The sequence below is a fragment of the Copadichromis virginalis genome, linkage group LG19, assembly GCF_057382275.1.
Source record: "Copadichromis virginalis isolate Kocher_CV1m ecotype Utaka linkage group LG19, C_Virginalis_male_GT1.1, whole genome shotgun sequence".
Lineage (NCBI taxonomy): Eukaryota > Metazoa > Chordata > Actinopteri > Cichliformes > Cichlidae > Copadichromis > Copadichromis virginalis.
Genome location: NC_140636.1, coordinates 33,021,906 through 33,049,231, shown reverse-complemented (window position 1 = coordinate 33,049,231; position 27,326 = coordinate 33,021,906). Strand labels below are relative to the sequence as shown.

At 40.3% G+C, this 27,326-nt stretch overlaps 1 protein-coding gene across 1 annotated transcript in view; it reads left to right on the top strand.

The window, feature by feature from the left end:
- The window catches only part of LOC146686561 (inositol-tetrakisphosphate 1-kinase-like), a 32,937-nt gene extending 6,177 nt beyond the window's left edge, over positions 1-26,760 (top strand). The window contains exons 4-11 of the mRNA XM_085442647.1: positions 8,309-8,434; positions 12,759-12,876; positions 19,088-19,186; positions 19,379-19,419; positions 19,726-19,891; positions 23,237-23,304; positions 23,436-23,598; positions 24,130-26,760. Of these exons, the coding sequence (XP_085298773.1) occupies positions 8,309-8,434; positions 12,759-12,876; positions 19,088-19,186; positions 19,379-19,419; positions 19,726-19,891; positions 23,237-23,304; positions 23,436-23,598; positions 24,130-24,395 (1,047 nt within the window). The 3' untranslated portion in view covers positions 24,396-26,760. The remainder of the gene's footprint in view (positions 1-8,308; positions 8,435-12,758; positions 12,877-19,087; positions 19,187-19,378; positions 19,420-19,725; positions 19,892-23,236; positions 23,305-23,435; positions 23,599-24,129) is intronic.
- The last annotated feature ends 566 nt before the right edge of the window (positions 26,761-27,326 follow it).

The following is a 27,326-nucleotide window of genomic DNA, read 5'->3' as shown; positions in this document are numbered from 1 at the left end:
AGCTTCTCATGTTGTGAGTGTGTGTGGAGGGTTGAAGTATTCAGATCCTCAGTTAAAAGTCATATCAGCAGAAATACTTTTATGATATAAAATTGCATAAATAGAAGAAGATACAGCTCTTTTCAGTGGGAGCTGTTGGTGTACCAAAATAAATACTAGTCTGCCTATAGTAATAATTTACCTCTGAGTGCTGAGCTATGTCCCAGTAAATACGGACCTCAGGGAAGGAAAAGCTGCTGTCATTAACGGCTCTTGCCCAGCATACTATAGAGTGTAAGTAAGCACAGGCCATTCAGCAGCATAGTAACAATTGTCACGAAGTACTGGGAGCTCTGTGCACAACAGTATCTGTCACTTAGAGTGCTCTCTGAAATTAAAGAGGAAATTATCCTGCCTTTCTCTCAGCCTTTTACTTTGTTTCTTTTTATCTTGTGGGATTGGGTTTTGGGTTTTTTTTCTCCTTCACTTTGAGGTTATTTTTTTCCTCTCGCTGTGCTGACAATATCAGCACACCCAGAAAGAGTCTTGTCCTGGGAATAGTCCCAAAGTAAGCAGGGCTTTGTTTCCCACTATGCATTCAGCCCCTCCTGGGAGACCGCAGATCCTCACAGGCCCAAAGTTAGGATGTACCCAGGGCTTGGAACGGTGCTGCTATCTTCTCTGTTACTAGTTCATCTACAACTACCTGCTTTTCACTGTTGTGGGGTTTGTTTGTTTTTTGTTTGTTTTTGGTTTTTTTTCTCCTGACTTCTATAAATCAGCATAAACTTGTTAGTTTTAGCTGGGCTGTCACTGCCAGTCGAGACAGTTCAGTTTACTAACAGAGCCAGAAGTGTTTTTGAATGCACACCAATGATTTGGGTGGCCGCGCTGTGTCCGTTCCTGTCAGTGCCTGCAGTGTCGTGGCCACATCAGAAACAAAGATAACAGTATCCGTTGTCCTACTTTGGCCTTGTTGTACAAAGATTTAGTTTCCTATTGCACTAGTGAATTTGGAGCCTGGGGACTCTTATTTTCTAATCTATGATATGTTTTCTGATGTTTAGACCACTGGGATAGTGTATATATGGGGAAAGTCAAAACATAGGTCCGCGTTAAACCTAGTCTTTCTGGAGAGGACACAGGGAGACGGAAAGCAGGTAAACAAATTAGTCTTGAAGTTTTAATTGGTTTAGAGACTTAGAAAATTACAGTAGTGGGAAGATTATTATTGTTTGGTATGCTTTCTTAAAAGCTTAAAACAGTGACAACTTTTGCTATTTTTGTGGATGTCAAGTCAATTTAACCTTCTCTTGCTGCTTGGTGCAGATTTTTATTTTTTATTTTTGTCAGCCAGTGTAATCAGCTAACCTTGTTCCATGTGGTCTGACAGACAGGCTGGCCCTTGTGCTATCAAGTCAACCCTGAAAATCCAAGGCTAAATGAATCCTTTTGGCATAAAAACCTGTTGATTCATTGTCGGTTTACAGCCTTAATGCACAATAAATTGCTTGTTTTCTATGTGCTGTATGTACGACTTTGATCAATCAGAAGTGTTTTAATGAAACCACCCAACAGCTTCTCAAGTAGAAACTTTTTTTTCTTTGTCTTTTGTTATATCAGACTTGTGTATGTATGGCTTTTGGATAGTTTGTTGGACAAAAGAAGCGGAAAATCTTTAAGTTCAGGTCCCCACCAATAGTAAATGGGTAAATCACAGCCCCACTGTGATTTGTTTTACAGACCAGTTGTTTTTTGTCTTGTTTTGTTGTTGTGTAGAAAAAAGCTCCACAGTTGAAGTGACAGAGTTAATGAGGTGCACTTCCCGAGAGGTTGTATTCCCCAAGAGGTTGAAAGTGGTTATGACGTCACCTCGTGTGAACAGATCTTTGCTAAATCTGGCCGCCCAAGGGACTTAATTTTATATTTCTGTTTTCAGTGTGGGAAACCCTTCTGTATGTATATGCGTCAGGACTGACGAAAGTGAAAAAGATTCCATTGTCAGACTTTAATGATTTCTCCTCTAGGCTCTACCAAGGCTTACCTTTGCTGTACCCCTCATCCCTCTCATCTTTCCATTACCTCCCCTGTGCACGTTTTTGAAGCTCATCAATACTGACCCTTTAGCACTGAGTCTACAAGAGCCAGTTTCCCCATGATCCCTACATTAGGTTGTGTATATCATGGGTATGATGAGATTAACTCACCAGGGTTGTTCTCCTGAAAGCCAGTATTCTCTCTCAGGAAAAGGAATCTCAAATGATGAGCCAATTTTTGAGTTGGCTGCCCAGAGAAACTTATCAAGTCGCTGTTTTTATTATCCTTAGTGCTTCAAAAATTTAAAGGTAATTTCCGGCATGCTACTTTATCTCTTCCCCCAGTTTTTATGTGACATGTGTGCAGTGTAGTGGGAGTTCAGGGGTGGTTGACGAATGATTTAGTCAATGGTCTGAATACAATGGACTGTGCAGTACCTCCTTTATCTTATCAGCTCTTGTCAGTGGGCTTGGTACAATTATGCTGATGCTTTATTTCTTCATCTCACCTGAAAACATCTTGGCAGTTTGTTCATTTTCATCCTGCATGACTTGGTCCGCCTTTTAAGGAAGTTACTTAAAGTTTTTGTAAGCTACCTACAAAAGCAGTAAAATCAGACCTGTCTAATGCTGGGTAACCTTTACTTACCAAAGCATTTATGTTGATCGTGTGATGAAAGGCAGTTCCTCAAAAGCTTAGATTGCACAATCAATTCAGCAGGGATAAGTCTTCTCTCTGTAAACTGCTGAGGAGAGAGCCATTAGCCTAATTAGCTCCCAGTTTGACCTTCCATACAGTTTTTATGTGGAGAATTTGGAGACTCTCCTTTTGTGTTAATCTTTTGCTGATGTGAGATATGTCTGGCAGCCACAGTTTGTCTTAGACTTGTGCATGCATGTTTTTTTTTGTTTTTTTTCTTTGTTGCACACTCACCCTAGCGTGCCATCATTGCAACATGGCATACAGAATAAATGATTTATCACATGTCTGTCTGTTCTCTGCACATACTCTTTGGGTTTGCCTGACAACAAAGCAAAAGTCAGGTGTGATGCAGCTGAACTAGAATGAGACTAAGCAGAGGCATCGCCAAATAATGACTGTGGTCCTTATAATTTGTGTGCAGTGTACTTACTGATGAGCAAAGCACTCCACAAGCTTTGTCTTTGCTGTTTGCTTAAGATCATGAATGTTAGTTTCCCATAGGGGAGAGACTGGCCCCACAGCAGAGCTACATCAAAGCTGAAAATATGTTAGCCCTGACCTACCCTCTCCCTCCAGGACCCAGCCTTTTTTCTCCGCTGTCCGTCACCACTACGGCCCACTGCTACCTCTCAGTCCCAGAGGGACTTTGAAAACCATCAGCTGACATTTCTGCTTTTAGCATTTAGAAGGACATCAGTGACTTTACTGCTGGGTTCTGGGATAAGCTCTAAAGCAGGGTCATTCTGTCAGTGCACAGGGAGGAGAGAGAGCTTCATCCTGTGTGATGTGTCTTTGCCAATGGGTGATGACCCCACAATCTAGAGTCCTGTTTTTGTGGCAGGGCCAGGCTGTGGATGGGCCCTCTGTGTGTCATATAAGCAGAAGATTAAAAGCAGTGCCTCAGTAGAGACAAATCCCCATCAGGCAGGCCCTGTCACACTGCTAGGTAGAGAAAAAAGAAAAAAAAGGTGGCTCTTGCCACTGGCGTAGCCCTGTCATCACTGCTGCTCACAGCAGCTAGTGTTAAAGACTCAGTAGTTGTTTGACCACAGGTGACAACACATTTTATGAGTATGACTTGCTAACACAGCATTGGTCAGGTCATGGCAGCATGTTTATGTGTTTTATACATCTGCCATATGCTTGCACCACAGTGTCTATGTGTCCTATGACCACACGATTCCTGATAAACCTGCTGGATAGGCGCAACAATAATTCAATAAAGCAGTGTTTGTTTTTGAAACCTTTTTTATTACAAATGCTGTAGAAGTTGTTACATAATATGATCGATTGCCTTCCTGTTTCCATTGCATTTCACTTCATGAAACTGGTTGAGTGACTTTTGAATCCACTAGACACTTGTATGTAAAAACTGTACCAGCAATATTTATCAGAAAGCTTTTGCTCTCAGAGGTTTCCAGAGATCTCTTGACTTGGGGTGGGTGATATGATGATTGTAAGATTATGTACTCCTGTGTTAATAATATGTTTAACATCTCGAGCTTAAAACAAAACTGAAAGTTTACCAAAATCAGAGGTTCTGCTCTCCTTAATTTAATATGGTAACAGTAAAGTTACATATGCGATCATGTTCTGTACAGTTTCAACTATGTTGGTACATATTAAGCCTTCAGTTCATGTAGTTACAAACAACACAGATGCAGATTCACTTTTCAAGAATCAGTTCATGTTAACATGTTGCTGAAGGGTGTGAACTGAAGGGCGTGTTTCTACAGGCAGGAATGTTCAGTGCATTACAATGAAATCCAACAGTATTAAGATGGCCAGAGGAAGAAATGCCATGTTGATATAGGAAAATGAGCTCTTAAAGAAATTCAGCTCAACTTGAAAAGCAGCATGTCGTGACATTTCTTTGCATGGTGGAATATTTTCTGCAGCCTGCATGGTGTCTAGTATTCATTGTTCATGCTACAAATATGAAAGTATTTCACACCACACTGAAATTCAAATATTTGCCATACTAACAAACTCCCACTCTATGCTAAGGAATATACAAACATGCATTCATGTGTAGTATGATGTTATATTGTAATACATTAGTCTAGTCTGACATCCCATTTGTTGCTAAATTGACCTATAAAATGTATACTATTGTGGGATTTTAATTAAATATTTGCCTAGGGCATTGAGTTTCAACATCTATATGGCCTATACAATGTTTATCCAAAGTTTCATCAAGCTTGGTCTCCTCGGTTACATACATGCATACTTATGCTATGATTGTTATAGTATGATTGCATTTTCCTCTGTGCAAAATGCTCTTTGTAAAGAACACTATCTAAACCAATATACCACTCCTGTACAACTGATTTACCAGAGTTCGACCAAAAGTACTCAAGTTAGTAACTAACCATCACATCTCTAACAATCATTAACCAGAAGATGTTGGCTCTGGAAGTGGCCTATCCTAAACCAACTGAAACTCTGTACAGTTATACAGTTCTTGTATTGATCCACACCTGTGTGACTAAGGTGTATTCACTCTCAGTTTGCATAATGTATGGATTGCACAAGGATATTGGGGATCTGCCCACCTCTAGCTTGTTTGGAAAGGTGTGGCTGCATTGTCTTTTGTCTGAGTTTGTCCGATTAGCCCATTAGCTGATTAGCTAATGAGCTAATCGTGCTTGTTAGCACTGTACCTTATACGATTTTTTTTTTTCCCCCCAGTACCATATTTTGCACATTCAAGAACTGATAATGTGCAAAGTTAAATGTGTAAGGGGTTACCTCAGATCAGACCTTCCCAAAGTGTGGGGCCCGCCCCCTAGGGGTGGCGCAGAGCCATTGCAGGGGGGGGGGTTCGGTATGAAAAGGGGGGAAAAAAAATAATGCTTGGACACTGCTAGCACGGGGCGCCTCCACAGACGCAAAGCAGGAGATGAAGCATCGCTGAATATGTTTCCAAACAAATTTCCTTCCAAGCCAAAGACTAGAAAATATGATGAAGCATATCTTTTCTTTGGCTTCACCTGCACAAGTGCGGAGGTAGGTCTCCCCTGCAGAATTGGTTTTCCCTTCATTGGGAGCAGCGCTGGGCTCTTCAAATCACGGACAAACAGTATCCCACATTCTTGATTTTTAGTTCACAAACACTTGTTGTAATGACCAACTACTAACTACTCCTGACATGTTGGAGATGTTAGCTCTTTATACAGTAAAGTTACAGTGGGATACAAATAATATCAGGCTGATCCTGCCACGATTTAATCCCCCGGTTCAAATCACGGACAAACAGTATCCCACAGCTGTTTATGTTTTTGAACCCATTTTGCACAGAGAGGCATTTTTTTTGAAAAATGTATTGATATGTTGAATATTATTACACAGGAAAAAAACAGCTACACGTAAAATAATGACACCGTGACGCCTCTGCCTTTGTAAATGGAGGGACAGTAACTGCGTGTAAAACCTGAAGATAGTCAGATTAACAGTATTTTGTCTCTATCTGCCATTCTGCAATTCCTCTCATGTAAACAATAACGTGGCGCACAGCTGACGTGAAAAAAGACACATACCTTTGACGTTGCGTGACGAACTCTGTATTCCTCGTCCACACGTAAACGCAGAAAAGGAGTTTTAAAAAATCTCAGTTTTCGGTGATTTGAAACGCTGTTTACGTGTGGACGAAACGGCTGCGTTTTCAAAAATACCCGTGTAGGTGCAGACGTAGCGTAAAAGAGTTAGTAGTTTACTTTCTTACTACTGTAATTTATTACAGATTACTTGTATTTATTTAATTGTTTACTAAATGTTTGAGGTGTGAAATAAACCGCAATGGAGCAAAATATGGGCGTGTGTGGTTGGAGGATGTATTGGGGCGTGCGTGGGAGCGGGGGGGGAACATTTTTCTTGTAAAACAAAGAGGGCCCAGCAAAAAAAGTTTGGGAACTACTGCCTCAGATATTTAAGACTGCCAGATTTTTATTACATGTGTTAGAAAACACATTGCTGGTGTCTAACCAGAGTTTTCTAATGATTAATGTGTATCAAAGCATGTCTTCACTGATCTAGACCCCTTTTCTGGAGTTATTTTTCCTGCCCTGTCTTCACGTCACACATCAAAAGGACCTCTTTAAAAACTAACTGAAAACTGCAATCATGACACCAAACTAACTGTCATAACTTTAAAAGTTGTTATCTCACATAGACCAAACTCTGTCATAACAGTCTAAACACAGCGACAGCCCCGTTGTGGTAATAATTTCATCATGTTCATGTTCACTCGACACTGGTTGCTAAATTCTAGCATCTCTCCTCTGTCGCTTGTGATGTTGCTACATGCATGTGCTAACCTGCATATGCTTTATCAAACTTGGTGCCTTGTTTTGTCTACTTGTTAGCTACTTGGTCTCAGCAGACAGCCCTTTTCAACACCGTTAAACTTCAAACAAATGCTAATTTGGCTTTTTCTCAGAGGCTGTCGAATATGCTCAATGAGACTCGAGGTCTAGCCAGAGGGAGGCTGGAGTTTTCAAAGATGATGCCAGAAATAAATCCGGGTGTAATTCAAAGCAAAAAAAACCAAACTCTTGCTAATCCACATTTAAAGCTGTAAATAAAGAGGTAGAACACTATGTAAAATCAGTCATTATGATGTTTTTATAACCAAAAAGTCAGAAAATAAAATGTGTTTCCTAGACCAGAACTTACAGATTTAAGAGAGATTTCTGTCTTGTATTAGGAGATTAGGAGTGTAAATAAGCCTTAAAGTGACAGATTAATGACTTTCCAAATGTAGCCACTGTTTTCTTAAAAATAATTCATCATCCTTGTAAGAGGGAAGCAGTTAAGCATAAAAGAATGTGTTTTTCAGGATGAAACAAAATCTACCCACTGTTTACTTTGTATACTCTTCTTTTTCCCCCCCTATTGTTCTATATGGTAGGAGTGATTTTGAATAACAGGCTAGTTCACTACAGCCATTATTCTGATTCATGAGTACATTAATTGCAACTATGTGTCTTTACCAGTACCACTTCATACCTGAAGCGATGCATCTACAAGTACATGAATATGTAGATTTTCTGTTTAGCGTGTATGCAAGAAGTAACTGATGTGAATAAATGGTGGGTTAAACAAAAGGAACCCAAAAGGTCAGGCAGAAATCCTATGACTTATTTACTAGCAGTAGGTCTTTGCAGATTTTGCAGGAAATGCGGGACGCCGTGACTTAAGAACTCAACAAATTGCAGGATTGACTTGATGTTGACCTGGCATACTGCAGGTGTGAAAGTGCTTATTTGTAACTGCTGTAGTGTTGGTTTTACACTTCCTTTCTCCGCAGCCAGAGACACAAAAATAACCCCCACACCCATAGCACTTAAAACCCTGACTAAAATCTAATGGGCCAAGAATCTATAATATTGCGTTAGTAAGTCACAGATTTTTCAAAGCAGTTGTGACTTTTTAATAGTAACACCTGAGTTTTATAAAGATAAATTTTTTTTTTTTATTTTGTGTGTGTGTGTGTGTGTATATGGTTGCTGATGGATATCCATTTCAAAAATGGCTAATACATCCCAGACTGCACAATAATCTTTGACCTGTTTTACACTTCTGTCTTCAGCTGGACCTCACCCAGCCTCTAGAGGACCATGGACCCCTGGATGTCATCATCCACAAACTGACTGACCTTATCCTTGAGGCTGACCAGAATGATTCACAGGCTGTACTGTTGGTACAAAGAGTACAGGTATGCATCGGTCTGTCTTCCTGCTTATCCCTCCCTCCTCCCCATGTATTCACAAATAGAAAAACCAAAATTTAGGAGAGGACAAGGCCTAGAGAATGCTATTCACACTTTTGGCCTGTTCATTTGGACACACAACAATCTAAAGAAAATAGATACACACACACACACACACACACACACACACACACACATTAAGAAAAATGAATACACTGTATGTGTGGGAAACCGTCTAAGTTCATCCTTAACCTTGGGAATGGTAATAGTGTAGGTGCCATAATGAATAATCTCTACTAATAGTTGGATAACAAATACTCCAACTTCTTATTCATCCATCAATTTTATGTTTTATTAAATATCAAACAGGTCCAATCTAAGTTGTAAAATTGTTTAATACTTATTCTTTGTCTTGATTTCATAGATCCATATCTAGATGAAGCTATTATTGAAGCAATTGCATGGCTAATATTAATATTTATTGTTCTATTTTGGCTGTTAAATAACCAAAAAATAATTTGTTACTCAAAATATTTGACACAGAATTTCACAGGTTATGCAGCCTACATTCAATATTGAGATTAACTGGTCTTTAAAAAGCTTTTTTTTTTTTTTTTTTTTTAAATGTCGCAAATGCAGAAAAGTCTTGCGACACTGATTGGCTTTGACTGATTGGCTTTGACTGATTGGCTTTGACTGATTGGTTTTGACTGCAGCCCTAGTACCGGCAATAAACATTTATGGGTGACCGAGTTTTACATTTACGATTGTAAATGACCCAGTTCAAGGAATCAGGTAATGTGTTCAAAGAATCAGCCAGGCAGATCACAGGAACATACATGCATTAGCAGCTATATTTGAGCACGTGGTCACTCATAAATCCTTAATGTTATCTCTGAAACTTTTTTTTGTTCTTCCTGAACTAAGAAAAATCTCATGTTCAACGCATCAAATTTGGAGCTGAAAACCTACTTTAGAAACATGCTGTTCTTCTCTGTGTATGCATTCATTAATCTGGCAGTGGTACAGATGGTGTGAAAATGAATTTTATTAAACTATCTTGCACTATGCCTCCGTCTCTCTCTTAGTGACTCAGGAGCTGTAATCGTGATCAGAGTCACGCAATTCTGTCACCATGTCCCTGACTGCTCAATTAAGAAGGGCAAACAGGATGTGAGAGTGGAGCAATCGCTGACATCCTGCAGAACCTGGTCGATATTAGCACAGGCCTGCATTTGATGCTTGACAGTGTACATATAGACTTGTTATTTAGTGAGTTACGTATGATAAAAAGCGCTCTAGATTCCTGTGGATGTGCAAACCAGTGCAATTTTTGACTTACATTTTCACATCTTGTCAATTTCCAGAAGCAAGGCATGGATTTGCTCCTTTGTCTTTAAAAGTTCAATCAAAGCAAAAACTTCTTAGCTGCCTAATACCATGTACTGAGCAAAATGTGGCTGGTTTTCATCAAGCTGAAACCCTCAAGGGCTCAGAAAGAAAACTAAAACTGTAGCTCATACAGTGGCCACTTGAGACTGACTCCAAATGTAAGCCATTCTGCAGAGCTAAAAAGCATATCTGCAGGTTTATACAAAAATTCGACACTCACTTTATAATATTATTGCAATTTTCAAGTTTTTGCAGAATAATGAATGTTGCTTCAAGTTGTGCTCATTGACAGCATTAATATGTTGACAGCAACATATTAATAGGTCAACATCATGTTGTCCTATTAAGATAATAGATTAGCCATTAGCTTGCTCCGAATTAGGAGTCACGCTAAGTATGTCCAGTGTTGGATGGTTTTAAAATTATTATTAGGTTTTCCCCCAAACATAACAAAAATATTGTGGCTCCCTGTGGATAATTGGTGACCCTTTCATAAGTTCTCTGAAGGCTTTTTATTTATTTAAATATATAATTCATCCTTTTGCTAAAGCTTAGAGATTTTGTCACTTTGATTTACCACTACTGTTAGCTGTAGCCGTCTGGCAGCCCTCTTAATCATCATTCATCTTAATGCATACCCTATGCTTAGTAGTGTTCATATCATTATTTACTAAATAAAATTGAACTGTGCACATTCGAATGAGTCGTTTAGATTGAGACGGGAATTTTTCTGTATTTTTTGCGTTGCCTTAATGTTTATTCAGTCAGCCAGTTGATCTTCAAGCTAAAGGTCTCCTCTCAGTTGGCTGTACGAATTACAAAGAAATGTCATCCTGTAAGCATCGATAACATCTTTGTAGGGTTTTTTTCAGTTCAGAGGAAGTGTGTGTGTTTTGTGTTTTATTACAGTATTTTCTTCCTTTTAGTCAGTACTCAAACTTTACCACTGTAGTTAGTGGTTGACTTTAATATCAGCGGGTAAATCAGCAGCCAAGTCTTGTGGCTGAGTCTTCTCCTCTTTTGTTCTGCGTGTTTACCTGAACACAACTGTCATCTGTGATTACATTTCCACTGGAAATATATGTGTTGGCGTAATTCTAATGTTACACAGCTGTGATCATAAATAACCCGGTTGTGTCGTGGAGAGAATAAACCGTCATCTCTAAAATAGCTTTTTATGAAAACAAAATGTCGTCCTGAGATGCACTCTGGTGATTCAGTGGCCCTAGGTGCGAGCCGTGTTCGCAGTAAACCTTGGACAAATATCATTTGCGTTCTCCAACTAAACTGCGAAGATAAAATGGCATTTGTAGCTAATTACCAGGCGCTTTTATCTGTTGTAGATTTTCTTTTTTTCGTTCGCTGACAAATGGGTGTAGATCGCTACAGTCGTAATTTAGGTCTTCCGGGCTTCTCTGTACTTGACATCTTATGTAAGCTGAACTGATGTGGTAAATCGCACCCATCTGGTTGTAGTTGTGGCTAACACAAATGCTAAAAATAATGTATCGCTTCAGGTTTGACAACTGTGGCATCACAGACATGGCTTACAATCAGCAGGACAGATTAGATGCTCTTCTGACCATATTCCCAAAGACAAACCCATTTATTCTTCTCTGGAAACGGATCTGCTCTGAAATGCGAACAGCCCTCTCTTACACCCACGCTGACATACGTCTGGCTCTTTTCCTCTCCAGCACCTGCTAAAAAGCGTTGATCTCTTTCTCAACTCCCCCTCTTGTCTCTGTTTAACTGCATTTCTTCTTCTGAGATGCAGAATTCAGCAAGTGACTGTCCCTATCACAGAGTATTCCTCTGAACTCCTGGAAGATTAGTTTGGATTTATTTATTTATTATTTATTTTTTCCGTGCCAGCATATTTTACTTACATAACAGGTCGACTGGCTTTGATTAGCGTTGCCTGTTAGATCCCGGCAAATCCTGCAGATGGGTCCTCCATGTCAAGGCAAAGGCGTCGGTTTACATTCTTTGTGCTATAGCGTGTGTGTGTGTGTGTGCTGAGACTCTGTTCAAAAATAGACATTTATTTCCACTGTACATGTGCTTGATGTTTAATATTGCACGATATGTTTAATTTCATGTTAAATGTGTGTGACAGCGGAGTTGCGATGTGAGCAGGCGGGCTGTTTGTGTAATGTGTAGGCCAGCCAGCTCCACCTGACAGCGTTTGTGACTCAGTTTGAAATCGCTCGGAATGAACTCTTGGCAAAGGGATCCATGTAGCCGAAAATCAAGTGTGGAGATGATGGAGAGCGGCCGAGAACAGAGAGGTGGTGTGAGGACTGAGTCGGAGGAAAGCCGGGAAGGCGAGAGAAGAGAAGGGGACTGCAGTTATGTAAAATGGCCAGCCTCATGCTGATCTAACAGCAGGTCATGCAGAGATGCAGTGATGTAACCTATAAAGACCCGCTGGCATACATCTCATGCTCTCTCTAGCTTACACACAAAAACAGATTGAGGCATGTTGACCCTTCAACTCAGTGTTTGGATTTGTCTACGTGATTATGTTTGTTTAACATTTCGTGTGTCTGTGTCTGTGTGTGTGTGTCGTGGCAGATGGTTGCCCTTTTAGCACATTAGTTACGTTTAAAAAAAATAAATGAATAAATAAAAGCCACAAACATTTCCATTAGTAAGTCATCAGTTATTTTTCCAAAAAGTCGGTTTATTTACACAGAATAAGAAGTTTTGGGAAATCATAGCCAGGATATCTGGATTCAGATATCCAATAATGGCAATTTTCTTTTTAAGTCATGGCCTTTGACCATAGTTATGTTACTGTAAGCAATACAAAACCTGTTTAGTCATGATGCAGAGAACTGCATCTGTGTGGACATACATGAAAAATAACATTTATAATAATGGTAAATGCTCTCTGAATGTAAAAATTAAGAGGTTTGTAAATCTGTGTTTCAAGGACTACATTGATGCCCATCCTGAAACTATCATCCTGGATCCACTTCCAGCTATCCGAACTCTGCTGGATCGCTGCAAATCCTACCAGCTCATCCACAGATTAGAAAGCTGTATGCGAGGTAAGGTCTTGTCGGTAACTTCGTGAGACTAACTGGTGTGAGGCTCAGTTGCATTGGAGAAATTTTGGAACAAATCAGCGTATTTCAGTGGAGGAGAGGATTTGCTCACTAATTAAAACCTGTACTCACACTTTAGACACTGTCACTAACACCTGGTAGTTGTTGGGGGTTTTTGGGAGGTTTTTTGTACCCGATATAATATATACAATAAAACATACTTGTCATAAAAATATATTCAAGTACAACAGTACATGACAAATTGAGGTACTTTTCTCGTATGTCTCCTATACAACATCTCATAAAGTGAAAGAAGTATCACTGGGGAGAGCTCATAAAAACGCACTAACATTAGTGATAAATTAGGAAATGGATGATGGGTAAAAAAATCAAATCAAATGAATAACAAAGCTTGGAACCATTCCTGTAACATGTGAGCCTTGTCCAGTGAAGACACGGTCTCCCTGCATCACTGACGACTGTGGGAGAAATAAACAAAAAGACACAACCACTAAGTGAGATTTATGAAAATCACCCAACATTAGTGTTTTAGGGTTAACTTTTCACAGAAGACAGATAGTTGGGCGATGTGTTCTGTTCTTTGAGTGAACTGAATGTCCTGCTTTGTATAAACCGTTCGCCATTAAAGATTCAGCTTTGTTCTCGGGCGACTGTGAGATAAGTGGATGGCTAGCACCATTAGTGTCTCTGTTCCTAGCTCGCTATGTGAAAACAGAAGCTGTCTAAAAATAGGCTTTGATTTTGATTTAAAAGCCACGGCCTTCTGTTTAATGTTATTGAGAGGGAAGTTGAGGTTACCTTTAGGACCTCTGACTGTGCTCTTCACATCCCAGGGAAGGGGGAGCAGAGAGGCGCTGTAGCTTCTCACTTGAACTGTGTTACTTTAAGTGTTCGCATTTATATTTACATAAACATGAGCTGAGCACTTTGCTGATATCATAGTTCCTCCTTTCTATTTCTCTCTGCTTTATCGTAGCATGATCAGAACTTGCCTTCAGGTCACTCGAGCAACACCTTCCCCTGTCACTGATCAAGTAAACTTACCAGCAGACGATGGCTTTTAGCTACAGAGGGACATTCCCTACTGACACACACTGCAAGCACACCTGTGACTCATCCACATTTCCTTTAAACCCATACATGGCAGGAGAAAATAAACCTTTATAATTATGATCTCACCAAGTTTGTGTGTGATGAGCTGCAGTCTGATGTCAGAGCAAAGACTCAGAGCTGTATCAGCATGTCGGTGCTTTCCTAAAATAGAAATACAAGAAGACGATGTCTTTTTTATCCAAACAGACACGATTGCTGTTACGCAACAGCGAGTTTAAGATGCATCACTCCGCCTCACTGTGTGTGATCGGTTTGAAGAGGAAGATGCTTCACTAGCTGCATTTTACAAAGCTCTTTTTTTCCTTTCACCATTCTACTTCCATTAATGTAAGTGGTGCTGTCTGCTCACAGTTAGGCTTGCATGCCAAGGCATCCATGACAATTTAGTCATTTTAGAAGCAATGATACAGTAAACCTGTTGTAATACTAGACTGTAGACTATCAGCATACGCCCCAAGTTAAAGAAGAGGATAGTGTAAGAGATTTTAGGGTTTGGGGTTTTTCTTTTCTTTTTTTCTTCTTCGTCTTCCTTTTTTTTTTTTTTTCTTCTTCTTCTTCTTGAGCCTTGCTTTCCTAGGCACAGCCTCTTCCTCCTCCTTATCAGCAGAGACCATGGAGTCCTGAAGCAGCTGCCAAGGCAACCAAGTACTTAAAGACCATAGAGAGCCATGTTTCAGTCTGTATGACTCAGAATAGTACTCAATAGGAGGAAACACTTGAGGTGCGCTTGTGGAAAAGCAAACCTTATTTTGTCACTCGAGTGGCCTCTCAGTATTAAATGGCCTCAGTCACAGTGCATTTAGCTGTTCTTCTCCAAACTGTTTAAATGAAAATAAAATTAAGTGCAAGATTTAGCTCGTCCTAATGCTGTGTTTAATGTAAAGCAGCCAGAAAAGAGCCACACGAGCACTAATAGATCAGCGTCACTGGAAATTTGGCTCCGATCTGTTGTCAGAGTTGCTTTGTGTTTCCTATGTGAGCCAGACCAAGGTAACTGTTTATGTTACTTAGTGGAATCTGCTGGTTCCTGTGTATACATGAGTTTTTGATATCTTAGTCTGTTTTTTATAGACAGAAACCGTTGTCACACCAACTCTTAGTCTTAAACATTTTCCTCTCCAGCTCAAGATAACAGAAATTAAACTGAAACTATTCATACAACAATCCAGTTGTGCTCCCTGTGCTGCAGTATTATTCTGTCTCTGTGAGGACCAGCAGAGCCAGTTTATGCAAGTGATCAATATTTAATTATAGATATTTCTGTGAATGACAATGAGAAACAGTTGTGAGCTCAAAGAGTGCCACCTTGAGTTTCTGCCTGTCAGGTTCACCTGCCCTACTGTGCTTTGATCGTCATTACATAATACCTGGATTTGCATGTTGTGGGAAAACAATCACATTTTCCTTTTTTCTTTCTTTTTTTTTTTCCATAAATGACTCATAATTTTAATCGGAGCGTAAGCCTCTTAGAGCACGACATTGACACAAGCAATGCTCTCGGGGCATAGCCGTGTTTCCAGTTCAATTTAGAATATTAAAAAATCCTGCTGCTTTGCTTTGGAGGGACAAGAAGAGAGCAGCAAAGAGAGGATGCTCGGGTTTCTAGGAAACAAGCTCTAAATAGCAACAAGAGAGTCTAGCCTTTCACTTAAACAGCACCACAGTTTAGCAAGTATAATGAAACTTGGCTCTCTGTAGTTCCCTATACCTAAATCCCCAAACAAGAGAATAGTGTCGTCTGAGTTTAAGTGTTAAAACAGGCCTTTTGATTATTTTCTTTCCTCTTGAGTGACCGGTTAAGGCCTATGCATTTGGAGTTTATTTGACTGTGTGTTTATGTTGTAATCTAGTGGACGAATGACTTAATATAAGGGATGTCCTGATCCTGAAGACTTCGTAACTGTATAATCCCACTTTAAAAAGTACCTCATTGTCCATTGTAGAGGCCCATAAAGACTGTCCTTGGCTCCGTTGGGTCTGCTGCAAGCATGTAATGTTTAGACAGAGCCAGAGATTGATCCTCCCCTCCACCTCCTTCCCCCCTAAAGTGTCAGCCAGAGCCAAGCATGCACACTGTTACAAACTTGGCTACTCACGCGTGTCCACCAGTCTCTGCTCTTTTTATTATAAAACCTGAACTTGGAGCTTGAATTTCTTTTCTCATTTGACAAGGCTCGGGGCTTTTGATGGTTTTTGTTTAGCCAAATGTAACACTATCAATCTTTGGGAACTCAGTGACGTAATGGGCATGTTTTTACCATCAGGCTTTTCTTTTTATTATGATGCTGTTCTTGACCTGATAAAATAACATCACTAAAAGGGAACACAGTTGTAGGCAGTGCACAGATGACTCATGGGTAACCCTCCAGGCTTGCTCCCAGCACTGGCGGGTATGAAGCCAGCCCTGGAATGGTCCCAGCTTCACAGGCAAAGGTCGTAGTGCACAGAACAAGAGAACAAGAGTATTGAAGCAACCAAAAATAAACCCTTTGTGGTTAAGTCTTTCTAAATAACCAGATTTATTTTCTTTGGACATAAAAATCAAACGCATTCCTGAAAATTAGTTTTCTAAATAGTGTGGAAACACATGTTTGCCAGCAGCAGAGCAGGGGAAGGTTTAATGTCTTTTTCTCTGACCCATCACGAGATGGAGGTACCTAAAGGATTTTCCTGGGTTATTAAGACATTATTTTCACAGCTGTAGCTAACATTTCACCAGAATCACCGCTGCATGTGATAAAACTGTCATAGGATCAGACTGGTAGAGCCTGGCTATGTAAATCACTTTATTTCAAGGTAGAGTTATTGCACTTGAAATGTCAGCACTATAAAGAAAAAACATTTAAAGAAAAACTGCTTGCAAAAATTCAGCAGTTTAAAGTTGCAGCAACATAATCTCAGTCTTAACTGAAATGTGTGTTTACAATATTAGTTTTGTACAGTAAGATTAAGGTTATTTCATCATTTTCTTTGGCTAAAGAAGCTACTGTATATAGTAACATAAATGCCTGTATGCATGAAATGAAAAATTATACAGTTATCGTGTTTATAGACTACACTGAATCTCTTACAATCTCTTATTTTAGCTACAATTGTATGATTTTAATTGTTGCCTGTTAATTTTCTGTGAAATAACAGTATAAGAGGATCCTTAACACCAAGCATCTTTATATGCTTCGTTATCACCTCGCACAGCAACAGTTGATATAACACCTCTGCACCAGCACCATTATGTTTTAGGTTTATCCCCATATCAGTTTCTTTTCATCTCAATCAACTGGGTCGGGGCTCTTGAATGTCAATGTCGGTGGTTTAAAGGTCAGCGTGACCTCTCAATAGCATTACTGCTATGCTCCTAATAATGAAATATCCCAAAAATGGATAACGGAATAAAATGATAAATTGTCGTTTATTTCCAAAAGGTCAAAGGTCAAATCTGGACAGACATACACTAGGAATTTGGAAAATATACAGACCTGATTCTCCTGAAATTATTCATGAGTAGCTCAGAGCTGGGGATGCTCTCCTTCAGTTTGCACATCTGGGAACTTCTGTAGCTTTAAGTTGAGTAGATGCTCGTAGTGAGTGTACCAGAATATTAGCCCAACGTCACATGAGCTCTGTACTGGGGGGAGCCAAACCAGCTGTGGACATTTTTGTTCGCACATGCACCTCTGTTGGTTTGTTTTTGTCTTTTTATTGAAAGAACTGTTGATGGTAGGTGAAAGCATAGAACATCAATATGATAATTCTGCTTCCAACAACTTCATTTAAGTTGTTTCTGTGGTTCCTTTTGGCCACTTGTACATGGTTTCTGTAAAACTCTGACTGCACCCAGAGTTCAGCACTCTGCACTGGACTTAATTTAAGCAAATGAGATTCTCCTGACCTCAGCACTAGCATCAGCTGAGAGCCCTGCCACTGCTGAGGCCCACGGCACACAAAGACTGGCATGTTTCTATTGTGTTTTGGTCATTAACATTTTGCCAGCTGTTGTTTTGGCCCAGCCAATGATTTCCTGTGGCGTTATCTCCAACCCGTCCGCCTTATCGCCCCCATATACCTACTGCGGAGGGGAAATTACAGAATACAAAACATTAATATAGATGCATCCCCAGTCCTGATATGGTGCCGCTTGTCAAAGCTGCAGGATGTTTTTAAAATTTTTTTAGTCTTATCAGAACTGACCAACTTGCTGCTGCAGGATGTGATGGAAAAAAAATACTTGTAAACAGACAAAAAATATAGAGATGGGTGAAAAAGAAGCAGAATTTCTGTGGTTAATACTGGAGAATTTTAAAGACATTGTAACTGCAAGTGTGTTTGTTGTGAAATGTCAGGCCTGTGAGTCCATCAGGTGACGTGCCCGATGACTCTGCGTGTCCTCAGCTGGTTTATCCTTAGTTCCTCATTAAATTGGATGCTTTCCTATATTTCATCATTGTATTTGTGTGGGTTTTTGTGGTGACCTGAACTTAGATATTTTATGGACATAAAAGAAGTATTTTGGACATGAGAAGGGATGGTGGATTTATTGAACAAAGGATGTTGAAGATGGATGTCACAGAGAGGATTCATGGATGTAGTGAAGGACAGAAGTGACATGACAGAAGACTGTACTAGGAATAGGAAGTAATGAGTCACTGCTGTGATCCCTAAAGGGATCAACAACAAAAAGGTGGTGGTTAAGGTTAAGCAAGTAGTCGCTATGATTAATTTAACGTATGTGTTTGTAAGGAGCAGAAGGACAGTACCAGATGGCCTCTGCTGTGTTTCTTGTGTAAACACATCACAGGGATGAGTTATAAAAATAACTTTTTGACCTAGTACTACAGGTCATAGCATATGACTGTTAGCCATGTGAGTTGCTGAAATGTTATGTTGAAACTGTATGTTAAAGCTAAAACTGCAGAAGAAAATGAGTTTGATGTCTTAAATCTTCCAAATTTGAACTGTGGATTAAACAAAGCAATAACTTTTATAAGTTTCTGTAGTGAAAATAACCAAGAGTACACATCTCCTGAGCATTAATATAGTCTTTCACCTTTTTCTCTTATTAATTAATTTTTTAAATATATAGATGAGAGGATTTGCTCTCCTCCATTCATGGTCCTCAACACTGAGTGCAGCCCAGACGTGCTGGAGCAAATCAAGAGGCAAGGACTCTCATTCCCCTTCAGTGAGTAGCTCCGCTGTTGTCATCTTAATTCCTTCTACTCACCACACTTTTTTTTTTTTTTTTTTTTTTTTTTTTTTTAAACCTGTTGCCATGTTTCTTTGTTCATCATCATCTCAAATATAACAAAAAAATTTAAGGGTTTGTGCTCTGCTGTAAACTCTGCGCTTTTCTTTGTCTTCATTTCTTCCACAGTTTGCAAAACACGGGTGGCTCATGGCACCAACTCCCATGAGGTAAGAGGCCCGCAGGATTCAGAGGTCACTCACACCCTCAAAAGTTTGCTTTAGCTAATACCTGTTCTGTTAGAGGATTGTCATTTAACTCTAGTCCAAACAGCAAAATCTGATAGTGTTATACCTCATGTAGGTATAACACTGTGGAGGCATTAAGTCTATTTGGCTAGCTTGCCAGGAGTGTCAATTTCAGCGGCACAAGCAGCACTGAATGAAGTTAGATTTTAACCTGCCTCTAACTGCTGATTGACCTCAATGTTTCCTGTCAAGTTCTTTGTCATTTATTGTGTGGCCTCCTGCCCACAGATGGCCATTATCTTCAGTGAAGAGGACCTGAAGGATGTGAAGCCTCCTTGTGTGATTCAGAGTTTCATCAACCATAACGCAGTGCTTTACAAAGTGTTCGTGGTGGGAGACTCCTACACTGTAGTGGAGAGACCTTCCCTTAAGAACTTCCCTGCTGGACCTGCAGGTAAGGTTAAGAACGGACACACAGTGAGAGGGAGAGTGACAGGTGGGGAAGTCCGAGCGCTGCTTACAGGCACACTGGTCAGTCTGTGCAATCTGCACAGCTTCTCCAAATTACCCAATAAAAGAGCTCATAAAATGGCTTTATGGTCCCTGTGATTGGACCTGTTCGCCCTTTTAAGGGGTGCAGCAGAGTGCAATTGAGTTATACCCTGTTGGTACATGTTGTCAAAACTAGACAAGAGCAGCAGTGTTTTTCTCCATAAACATGTCAAAAGCTTTACCCATGACGTGTCTTTGAATAAAGGGTTATCCCCAGACACAAACGACTCCAGTATTTGCATGTGATACAGCAGAGGCCCACATGCAAATCATTTTTGCCGACAGCGTAGTCGTCCGCTTTGTGTAACCATGCAGACAGGATGGCTGGTTTCAGCCTGGAATGCTGGTACAACAGAAAAGCTCACCACAGCACAGCAATACACCTGCACAGCGCTTAGGTCATTGTCCCCCACAGCCTGAAGCTATGCATTATGTTTTGTACCTAGAAAGTGATGGAAAGGGTGCTTTGAAAGGTTGAAGTATGGGTTAGTGTTTGGAAAGTGAGAGATGGGCTGTCCTAGTCAGCCTTCCTTCTTAAAGTGAAGCTTTGCCCATCAAGCCAGGGAATGAATGAGCCAATCCGCCGAACATTTCATTACCGCGACCTTCGCCGTGCCGAAGGGCAGATTTATTTGGACAGTTTCCCTCCACTCCTTTCTCTCGAACACTGATTCATGTTAATCATTACAAGTTAGAAATCAGAGAAAACGTAGGTAAAAATGTTGTGATACATTCCTGTCACATTTATCAAAGAAAATTCCTCACCCGAGCCCAATGAGTAACCTATTGATGTAAACATATGGACAGTGTTGGGAAGGTTACTTTTAAAATGTATTCCATTACAGATTACAGAATACATGCCCCAAAATGTATTCTGTAACGTATTCCGTTACGTTACTCAATGACAGTAACGTATCCTGAATACTTTGGATTACTTAATATATTATCATGCTTTTTACAACTACGTGAATGTACTATTGCTGTGTGATTTATTACTATTACTGAAGGTCCGCGACTCCAAACTGTAGTAAAGGGACCTCTGACTAATACGGCGGGGTCCCTGTCGGCTCGTAGCCGAAAAATAGCTTTACTTTGTTGTGTGGGTCAACTTTTCTTGCGAGAGACAGAGAGAGGCGTTGAAAGGCTGCTCCAACGGAAATTATTGTTTTCAGAGGAAAACACGAACACGGTGTACAGTCGAGTCTTAACAGCTTACTTACAACTGGGCTCGTCAGGCACTCTTCTTGGCTGCAGTGGTTATTATTATATTTACATGCTTCCAGCTCCCGTTTTTCCTCGATGACAACTCGTACCTTTCCACTCGCCTTTTTCTCCCTCCTCGCGCTCACAGACCCATAACGTGTATGGCAGTCCATTCTCCCTGCAGCACGGACTATACTGCCCATGATGCTACATTCTTTAGAGCTATGCTTGTAGCATTCTGCCTGTTAGCTTAGCACAACAACAACAACGAAAAGGCGCTCTCTCACCCAGGAAACACAGTCGCAGAGAGAGAGAGCGTCGCCCTGTAACCATGGCAACCGTAACCCTGCCGCCTGGAACAACAGAACGTAGCTGTCAAACAAAACCCAAACAGTCCTGACCCGTGACAAGATGAAACAGGAAAGTACCGCAGTGTAATCCATTTATTTCAACAAAGTAACTGTATTCTGAATACCACCTTTTTAAACGGTAACTGTAACGGAATACAGTTACTCGTATTTTGTATTCTAAATACGTAACGGCGGTACATGTATTCCGTTACTCCCCAACACTGCATATGGAACACTCAACACATTGTAGGTATGACTGAGAAACTTGTCTTGAGAGCTTAAAAAATGGCCAACTGCAGTTCTTTAGGGTTCACCTCTCATCCAAGAGGCTTCTTCAGTTCTAAAAACAAATCATGCACAGTCCTGGGCATTTTACTCCTAGTGGAGGTTGTCCCGTTTGAAAGTGGTCCATTCACAGTGCATGTAAACTGCCTCCTTTACTGCTCTTTCAAACCATCTTTGTTCAAAACAAAGTGAATACTGGGATCCTCGACAGTATTGTTGATCCTTTAGGTGCAGGTGTACAGCCGAGTCTTGTTCTGCTGAGGTGGCTGGGCTATGCATTTATCAAGTGGCTGTTTGGTTTATCCTTTGTGGAGGTCTGAGCAGGCCAGGATATGATGTTGTCTTCAGCTCACAGACTCGACCTGGATGACTTGAAAACTTTTTAAGATGAAAAAGAATTACATCAGTGTGGTTTAGTTACATTCTTTTTTGGGGGTTTTGTTTGTTTTTTAAATACCAGGTATTCAAATTTAGAAAACATGAGTTTTACTTACTAAAGGCCATGGTTGAACTGTGGCGCCACCTAGTGCAGATGATGGAAAATCTAGACAGCTGCACCGTGACACCAGGACTGCAGTCAAATAGGAACTTTCCAATGAAAAAAGACTGAGTGAAGTCACCCAGAAGCATTTGCATGGCAGCCTTAATAAGATGTGTTTAAAGTATCTAAATACTAAGAAAAGGTCCTTCGGTCTGGTGTATCCTCTATTGAGAAAATTCAAAACAACATACTGTCAGAGGGTTCATGGAAATAAGCAAACAGTATAACTGGCAAGCAAGGTTGTTCATTTTTAAAATAATTAATAATTTGCTTCCACTTCATGCCCTAACCTGCTGATATTTTTTAAATTTGAATAACAGACTGGTAAACCCACAGCTGATGTCTGACATAAGGCTGCAGGAATAAAGCCGCCTTGTTCTGAAGTTGTTTTCTTGCATAAACAGTCTGTTTAGTTCAGGATCATGAGCTACATATTAAACTGATTGTTTGCATTGGTTACAGTTCCTCAGGCTAAGTACTGCTGTTTTGCAGCCTTTATGATTATCAATAATTAATCCTACCTTTAGTCACAGATATTGAAAGCCTTAAAAAATGTAGAAGTCACTGTGGGGACAGGAAGAGAACATGTATAATTGGACATGATGAGGAACTAATCTCAACGGGTCAGCATTTTTTGTCACATTTTTAGGCTTAAATAGGTTTCTCAATAATGAAGTTATATTTTTCACCAGTTCTTATGTTTTATTTGATCTACATGAAAGTGTATGGTAGGAACACATGGAGCGAACATTTTCCATTGATGTCGGAAAAGTGATTTGGGAACTAATTCTTTGGGAGTTTCTTATGTTTCGTGTAGTCAACACTCTTTAAAATTCCGCCTCACCCTTTCCCTTTGTTTCTGCTTCAGACAGGAGAGCCATTTTCTTCAACAGCCACAATGTTTCCAAACCAGAGTCGTCCTCAGACTTGACCTCGGTACGTCCAAAATGTCACTGAATGAAATGTCATCTCGTTTCTTTTCTAATGTCTTTGTTCTTTTCAGGGCCACAACCCTGACTTTTAAAGGCTGTGTAGCTAATGCACATTTTAATATTTGTTTCACCCAGAGAGAGAACGTGGAGGGAGTGTCTCAGCCACCCAGTGATGATGTCATCAGAGAATTGTCCAGGTCATTGCGAGAAGCACTGGGCGTGTCCCTGTTTGGCATCGATGTAATCATCAACAATCAAACAGGCCAGCACGCTGTCATTGACATCAATGCATTCCCAGGTAGGCACAGCCTCAATCTCACAGACACACACACACATAAATCATCTTCTTTAAAGTATCTGCTCATTAAGTGGAAAATAAACCTCCGATTTTACTGGGAGTTATAATGAATCCATCCTTAGAGCAGCCTTCACCTGTGTAATCCTAAACTGTTTAAGCTACAGGTTCTGCTAACTGCATTTCTGCTTTTTATTAACCACAAGAGAGCATGAAGCTTGTGCAGAAAACCTTAAACCTGCATTCTTTCTAATGGCCAGCAGGGGGCGACTTCTGTTTTTGCAAGGTGTATGGGAACACAGACCTAGGCTCTTTTGAGCTATGACCTCAGAAACCTCTTTAAGTATGAGTCTTATTTTAATGTAATATGAAGTTCAGGGTCCTTCTGGACACTAAAGGGAAAAAAATTCTTTTATGTTCCCTTTAGTGTCCAGGAGCAGCTTTATAAGAACAATTTAGGTAGAATATTGTTTATTTAGCACACAGCCAGAAGTCACTGCTTTTCTTCTTCTTAATATTGCCTTCTCTTTCCAGGTTACGAGGGCGTCCCCGAGTTTTTCAACGACCTCCTTAACCACATCAGCAGCGTGCTTCAGAGCCACAACCCTGACTTTCCTCCTGCCGGCGAACAGCCCAAAAGCCTCCCGGTGAGCACCACGGTACCCAACACTGCCCCGCCAGCCCCGGGCTGCTGCAGCATGCTGGGAAAAGAGCTGCAGAGACTGGGCTGCAACTCTATGTCACCCAACTTCCAGCAGCACTGTGTCTCCACGATAGCTACCAAGGCTTCCTCCCAGTGACTGACTTTCTTTTTTTTCTTTTATTTTCTTTCTCTCCCATCCCCTTACCTCCCTATTTGATCCCTGAACAAATAACGGATGACAGTGGTGATAATAATAATAATTAATAATCATAGTAAATATGATGTTAATGATAATATATCTAATCGAGACACAAACCTTTTTCCTATATAGTTATTGGAAATAATGGTGATTGGATGTAAGCTTTTTTTTTCCTCTGCCTTTTTTTCTCTCCTCGTTTTGTCTAATGAGACTTTAACAGTACTGTAATGTGAGCTTTGGGAACTTTTGTCTAATAGCTGATTTTATTTTTCTCTCTCTTGCGTGAGGTCTCTGTGATGAAAGGGTCCAGAAGAGGTAACTAATTAGAATGGCCGAATCAGGACTGGAGAATGATGTGCCACTAGATGTGCAATGTATGATCCCTTGTATCTCTCTCACACTCACTTACACACAGGCACATTTACACTGTGGCCAACTGTGCCAGTGATGTGTGTTTGTATTCTGGTCAATACCACTGAGTGCTACGTGCAAGGGCGTAGAGAGAGGTGGCGTTTGGGCATTTGAACACTACTCCACAGATCCCAGGTTGCTATGTGACTGTGGCCAATCGACTGCAGAGAGTGATGAGATTGTTTTATTGGTTTAAACAAACAGGGGAGCAGTGTTTTGTTTTTTTTCTTTCCCGAGTGCCATTAAATATAATTTGAGTGTAGGAGGAGAAAAGAAAAAGAGCATTATTTTTCAAATCTTAAGAGGATAAAATCTCCATGACCATGTGACCAAGTTTCTTTTCGTAATGATTGTTATGGTGTGTGGGTGGGGGTGTTTTTCTGTGTGTTAGATAAACAAACTACATCCTTTTTGAGTCGCAGTTTGAGTCGCTCCAGTGCAGTAAGATGAGGATCACATTCCCATGTTATCTGTCTGTGGATGTTTTCCGAGAAATTCCATGATTTTCAGAATTCCAGTGGGGGTTGTAGTCTCCTTAAACAGACTCCCCAAGTGTCTTCACTGCTTGTATCTGTCACGCGAGCAAACTGAGGCAAACTTGACCGACGGACAGACTTGGGGCTGCTGTATAGCTTGTCACTTGGGATTAATAAGAAAATCAGGTGTGTGTGTGTGTGTGTGTGTGTGTGTGTGTGTGTGTGTGTGTGTGTGTGTGTGTGTGTGTGTGTGTGTGTGTTTGTGTTTGAATACCCAACTAAAGTGAGTATTCATCTGAACAGTCTGAGATAATTGAGTTATTTGTTCAGCTTTATTGTCTCTCAGCGCTTCTTCCAGTTAACTAAACCAACAGTCCAATCCACTCATGTGCTTCAAACCTTATTCTCTGACCTGTCTGCTGTTCCAGCTGCTGTATTTGTGTCACATTTTAAGTGAAGGGAGTAGGTGGAGGTCCAGCTGTCGTTCCCAGTGTTCACTGTGAGATTTTTTTTTTTTTTTTTTTTTTTAACGAGTTTGTTAAAATCTTATAATGTCCTTACATCTACTAAGAGCAACTTTATTTTGAGATTTTATGGGGGAAATGTTTTATATAAACGAAAGCAGTGATGTTTTTGAAAAAGTGGGGATTTACGTAGAGGGACGGTAAAATTCTGGGTCTTGCTGTTCAGGTGACGTGAAAGGGACAGATCAGCTGAGCGGTTGTTGCATCCCTCTAGCATCTAGTGGGAAATGAGTGCCAACCTGCAGCAAATACAGATTACTGCGTTCCTTCTCTTGTCCCAGAGAGCTCCCCTTGCTGTTTTCTTTCCTCCATCAGCATCCAAGGGAACCCACCGTCCTCTTGCTTGCCCTGTGAGCGGATATATTTGTGTCATTGCGGCCACCTCACCAGCATCTCTCTGGGACAAAAGAAGAGCGACGGCACAGTGGAAGTTGGCCTTCGCTACATGTGTAAACAACCCTTCTGAGTATCCTGGTTTTGATTTGCCTTCAGAATGTAGTGAAGCAACAATAAATTCAAAAGTACCACACCAGGTTAAAATGAGTCTAGGTGTTTCCTCACCTAGGAAGCTGTGGTCGAGTCCCTGTTTAAATTGGAAAAGGCTGAGTATCTGTGTACGCCACTATACTGTGTCCTATCTCGTGTTCTTTACTGTGCTTCTAAATGGGAAATATAAATGGTTAATCCCACTCTTGGTCATTTCTGCAACCCAGATGGTGTTATCATGCTCCCGGCTTCCACCTGAATGTGTACTTCTTGGGTGTCTTGTACAGTACGTGTATATGCGCCTATGCTTGCATCCGTACAGTATGTCGTTTTGTATCGGTTCTGTAATCGAGAAGAATCCTCAATTTTGTGACTTTTTTAATTAAATGGCCAATTCAACAGGGCAAAATAAACATGTGAAACTACTCTGGGTGTGTTTCACTGCTTTTTTTTTCTTAAAGTTTTACAACAATCATACTCAAGTGATTCACCTGCTTATAAGAGAGTCGGAGATTTGAGTCCGCAAGGATATCTTTTTGATATAGCCATGTGCGTATGAGTGTATGGGATGGATAAAAAGCACTTCCAGTACATAAAATGTGTGAGTATAGCTTGTAGTGCGAAGTGTTTTTAGCCGTCACTAAGAGTGAAAAATGGCTCCACAAGTACAACTCCACTATTTACATCATGTAGACGACAGTTTAGTTTTATTTTTAAATAACTTATATTTAATGGTTTGCCTTCCTTCTATATAAATGAGTTGTTGACAAAAGAATAGTAATATGATCCTTGAAAGTTTACCCAAAATACACTATTTTATCTCAAAACAAAACATCCACTCTAATGACTTTCTATTACAGCAGTTTAGCTCTTAGCTCCCAAATCTATAAAGATGCTTCATTGAGCTAATCTGTGATGGGTTTGTATTATATGAAATGTCTTAACCAAATAAAACCAAAGCAGTTTCTGTGTGGTATTTTGGTCTGGAAAAA